General features: G+C 55.8%; 1 protein-coding gene across 1 annotated transcript; it reads right to left on the bottom strand.

The window, feature by feature from the left end:
- Window positions 1-228: 228 nt before the first annotated feature.
- Cldn19 (claudin 19) lies at window positions 229-4,464 on the bottom strand. The gene is made up of 5 exons (XM_021161283.2): window positions 4,111-4,464; window positions 2,914-3,078; window positions 2,721-2,805; window positions 1,111-1,263; window positions 229-367 (listed from the first exon to the last, which is right to left on the bottom strand). Exons 1-5 carry the CDS (start codon window positions 4,331-4,333, stop codon window positions 319-321), a joined length of 675 nt encoding a protein of 224 aa, XP_021016942.1. The 5' UTR covers window positions 4,334-4,464; the 3' UTR covers window positions 229-318.
- Window positions 4,465-5,000: the final 536 nt, after the last annotated feature.

Genomic DNA, 5,000 nt, shown 5'->3' with positions numbered 1-5,000 from the left:
ATTAGGTGGCCACCAGGGGTAGCTGTGATCTTCCCTCATGGAAGTTCTGGTACCAGACTCCCAAGGGGTGGGGGTGGGGGGCAGGCAGAGATACAAAGCAGGAACCCTAAGTGCTTCCTGCACTGCCTGGACCCTGGAACCCACCTCTACAGCTCCAAGAGCTGGCTCTGGCCTCCCTAGTCCAGGCCCCACCCTAGGCGCATGGGAACAGATAGGATGATGTCACACTTGGGGCCGAATGTTCTCTTTTCTTTCCAAAAATATCAAACACACAGTCTAGAGGTGGTAGGGGGAAGGGCCTGGCTGGAACCCTGGCCTTTACACACCCAGGGGGCCCTTGACCGAGGCGGGCAACTTAACAACAGGTCTGCAAGTCAAAAGAGAGAAATCGCTGGTTAGTGGGATGAGTGAAGGTTGAGGGAGTCAGACTGCTGAATTCAGGGCCAGGAGCAGGATTCTGATAGCGGCCCTGCCCAGATCCCTTATCTAGGGGTGGGAGTGACAGTCTGACCTCTGACCTCGTGACCTGTATGGGCATCCAAACAGTGTTGGGTAACTGACTGTCAGAGGCTGAGGCCTACTCTCACAGATTGGAGAGCCATGCCTCCAGGTCTCTCTAAAGGTCAGTGTCCTTAGGTCTGATGTGGAGACAGTCCTTAGCCCAGAGTACTTCTATGTGCTTGCTGTGAGAATTGGAGGGAATATGGAAGGCTGTCTGGCCTCGCGTGCTGTGCTGTGCGCTGAGATCCTTCTGTGGCTGGGAGGCCCTCAGGGCCCAGCCTGTATCAGGCAGATGGGTCCTTCGGCAAATGAAAGAGCTGGTGGCTAAGCTAGTGTATAAATCCTGGTACTCATTCTGGTGTAGACAGAACAGGCCTGGTCCTTACTGGATCACGTATGGGCTGGGTCTTGCCTCTGATCTCTCTTTGAGTGTCTGAGTCTCTGACTCAGAGGCTATGTTGAGGACCAGGTGTTTGGAGCTCCAGACTGAGTTCAAGGGATCCATACCCCATCTACCCTGCCCAGGGTACTGTTTAGTCTGGCTCGAGTTCTGGGCAAGAGGGTTGCTGGGGAAAGGGGGCTGGGCAGGGTAGGCAGACTCAGACGTACTCTCTGGCAGCAGTTGAGGGTCCAGAGCGATAGGGCTGTGGGATGCTGTTCGCCCTCTCCGGCTCTGGGCATGTGCAGCAGAGAAAGGAACCGCCCAGCATGGCCAGGCCGGCCGAGGCCCAGCCGACGAACAGAGCTGGGCCAAATTCATACCTGTAAGAAGTAGAAAGGACTGTATCGGGCTGCAAATCCCAGCCCTGCCTGGCCCCAACCCTTTTGGGGGTCCTTTTACCCCACCCCAGCACCTGGTACACAGAGGGTAGCACACAAGCTCACCCTGTGTCCCTCCCCATCAACAAGTCCACACCACATAGCTCACACCTCAGATGGGCAGTTCGGCTCATTTTCTCATCTGGTGGATACAGAGATCCAGGTGGACACAGTAGAACAACCTGCTGTCTTTTTTCTCTTGGTGGTGGTTTGGTCTACAGAACTGCATCTAGTCAGGGCTGTTCCTTACTGCCCTCTGGAGATGGTTGCCCCTCTACATGGCCTGCTCTCTCCACACATATCCCTGCCAGCCAGCCTGACTCTCCTGGGGTTTCTCCACTTCTGTGGCTTGGTACAGGTCTTCATCTCCTAGGACACCTTTCCAGCTTTTTCTCTACCTTCAGGGCCAGTTCATTTGGAACCTCCTGACTGAGGGGCTTGCCTTGCAGTCCCCCTTCAGCCCCCTACATGCTCCCCTCACCTCTCAGCATGCACACACACTCACGCACAGGCACACATGCACACGCACACATGCACACGTGCACATGCACACGTGCACACACACACACACACATGCACACACATGCACACGCACAGCAGGAGGAGCCTTTAATCTGCACTGGAGTGCAGACAGGCTTAACTGTGCTCTCAGGATCCAGCCCAGGCAGCCCTTGCTGTGGAGACAGCCCAAGCATCGTTTCCCACCACCACCCCTACCAACCCCAGAATGAGCAGGACATCTGGCCTGGAAACTAGCATTCTTCGCTCCTGTCTGGGCTGAAAGGAAGGGAAAACCCAGGTAGACTCAGGCCCTTCTGAAATCTCTTACCTAGTCCCTCACCCACCAGTGGCTTCAGCCTTACAAATGGCCTGCTTCCTGGCCTGCCTCCCTCAGTCAGAGCCCCCTGCTGAAAGCAAGGCAGCAGCCAGATGTCTACACTGGCCTCCTCCCTGCACACAGCAGAGGGCAGCTACAGCCTTACCCAGGATGAGGAACAAATTCTCATAGCTGCTGGGCCTTACCTTAGCTATTTTCTCCAGTCTCATGTTCCCAGCAACCCCCCCCCCCCACCCATTCTACTTCCTCCTCCAGGAAGCCATCTTGGCCTGCTGACACTAACAGAAGTAAAACAAGCCCAGGTGTGCTGAGCCCTGGGAGAAGTCCCTCTCCTCATCACCTCTTAGGTCCTCACAACCACAGGAGACCTGGTTCTGACAGGAAAAGGTTAAGTCACAAGGGATCCAGGTCACCCCGGCAAGAACGTGGAGTTAGACTTCAGACTGCACGTGGCTCTCCTTTCTTAGAAACTAGCTGGGGTCTGTGACCTATTTCCTCTTCCAAGTGACAGCCCTGGGCCAGGGTAGGACAGATAGGAAGGAGGCCCAGCTCCAGCACTCACCTGGCATTGACAGGAGTGCTGGGGTTGAAGAATTCCTGTGTTACCAGGGTAGCGTACCAGGAGACAGCAGTTAAAGTACAGAGACCTAAGGAACCAAGTGGGGAAGCTCAGCTCTGCCTGGGCCGGCCAGCCACGAAAGGTGAAAGGTGGGCTAGCTGCATAGGCAAGAAGGGAGAGGAAGCTGGGCACTCACCCGCCAAGAGGAAGAGAGCACCTCCGGAGATGGCCACACGGCTCTTGGCAGTGGGGTTGCTGTCTCCAACCCGAGTGCACTTCATGCCCACGACACTGAGCACCATGGCCACAAAGCCCAGGAGCACAGCCACGACCATCAGGGCTCGTGCTGATTGGATATGACCTGAGGCAGGTTAAGAAAGGTCTGAGCACGAGTGGGAAACTCCGAGAGGGGTGGTGGGGTGGTGGAGTTGTAGCGGGGTGCAAAATGGAGGTGTTAGACCTGAAATGAGAGGAAGCTGGTGTGGAAGGGCTTGGGTAGAAGCCTGAAGAGGCTTGAGCACTTGCCTGCTTGTGAGAAGAGACAATGAGTATTTGAGGAGAGGGGGCAGAGTGAGGTCATTGTCACCGCTGACCCTGCTTCCCACCGGCCCTTACTGGCTCCTTTCTCCTGGGTCTGGTACACCCTCAATCAAGCAGCAGGAGACGGGGCAGAGTATCACTCAGGATCACCAGAGGTAGAGCTGAAAGTGCCCGAGGACCAGCTAAACCCAGCTTGGTTCCCAGCAGCAACCCTGTCAATCATCCCTGACAATCATGGAGCCCTATGCTTTTTTCTTTGGGAGTGTTTTGGTCAGTTCTAGGCCCCAGGCAGCTCAGGAGACTTGGATCCCTGAGGGAGGCAGGCCAGTGGTTTGTCTGGACCAGTGTGAGTGGGACTGGCTGGGTGGGCAGTTCTACTTTGAGCCCTGTCGGAGTGCAATTGCGATGGTCCCCAAGGTCAGAGCTGTAATGGTGTCTGATTCTGTGTGTGTGTGTGTGTCTGTGTGTGTAAACATATCTGTCAATATGGAATATGGAGAGAAGAGGAGTGGAGAATGATAACAGGCTTATGAAACCAGACCCTCATCTCAGTCCACCCTCCCATGCCCTGTGTATTAGTGGCCTGGTTACACAGGAGAACATTAGAGCTCAAGGGTTGGATGGGTGGGTGTTAGGACCGGGAGCCCAGGCTGCCAGCCTCTTGTGTTCCTGCCTCCTCAGAGCCTAGAGACCTGACTGGCCTGGACTCTCCGGTGTACACAGGACAGAAGTTAGGGACTCCCACAGGGGCTGGAGTGTGCCACTCAGTACTAAGGACAGGCTGTGAGAAAGCTTGCCGACAACCTCCCCAGCCCAGTCAGTGCCCCCTCCCTGGCTCCCACCGGAGGCCTACCGTCCAGGGCCAGGAGTGAATCGTAGAGTTTGCATTGCACCTGCCCGGTGCTCTGAGAGGCGCAAGACATCCACAGCCCTTCGTAGAGGCCCACGGCTGTGATGATGGCATCGCCTGCATAGGAGGACTGCTTCCACTGTGGCAGGGCAGTGCTGGCGATGATGCCCACCCAGCCGCCCAAGGCTAGGAAGTAGCCCAGGAGCTGGAGGCCCGAGTTGGCCATGGCCCAGGTAGGAGTCTGAGAGTTCCAGGACTCAGAGATGGGCCGGGGTCTGGAGGAGCGTTGTGGTCATGGTAAGAGGAACAGCTGGAAAAGGGGAGCTAAGTGGCACAGGAGGAGAGGAGGAGAGGGGATGGCTGGCTGGCCAGCAGAGGCAGTGGCTGCTGGATTCCAGAATGCAGGGGGCGGCCTTGGGGCTGGAAAAGGCCAAAACCCGCCCACAGACAGTCCCCAGCAGAGCTCTTTTTGCCCAGTTTCTTGGGAGTGGAGGGTAGAACCTAGGGTCCAAGCTGGGGTACCCCTACCCTCCCTGTCGCAATAGTAAGGAAGGGAGGGGTAGGAGGAGTGACTCTTCCCCCTTTTAACCAGGGAAACCCCTTTAGAAGTGATTCCAGTGCTCTGGGATTCTCCTAATCCCTTCCCCAAGCACCACCAAGCTCAGTGGATGGCTTTGCTGTGCTTCAGTGCCTGATCTGAAGCAGCGGTTTCTTGCCCACTGACTTGAGGACAGAAAAAGAAAGAAATTTTAGTTACAGCAGGAAAAAACTATAGAGTTCTCTCTCTCTCTCTCTCTCTGTGTGTGTGTGTGTGTGTGTGTGTGTGTGTGTGTGTGTGTGTGTGTGTGCTGGGTATGGAAACTAGGCTTTGTTGTACATGCTAGGCAAGCACT

This window comes from Mus caroli, chromosome 4 (genome assembly GCF_900094665.2).
Source record: "Mus caroli chromosome 4, CAROLI_EIJ_v1.1, whole genome shotgun sequence".
Taxonomy (NCBI): domain Eukaryota; kingdom Metazoa; phylum Chordata; class Mammalia; order Rodentia; family Muridae; genus Mus; species Mus caroli.
This window is presented reverse-complemented; position numbering and strand designations above follow the sequence as displayed.

Excerpts from the sequence above, each read along its gene's own strand:
- Cldn19 (XM_021161283.2), bottom strand. The coding sequence starts at position 4,333 with ATGGCCAACTCGGGCCTCCAGCTCCTGGGCTACTTCCTAGCCTTGGGC. Across the intron at positions 2,806-2,913 it reads TGCTCTCTTCCTCTTGGCGG|GTCTCTGTACTTTAACTGCT; the intron begins GTGAGTGCCCAG and ends TTGGTTCCTTAG. Across the intron at positions 1,264-2,720 it reads AGCACTCCTGTCAATGCCAG|GTATGAATTTGGCCCAGCTC; the intron begins GTGAGTGCTGGA and ends TACTTCTTACAG.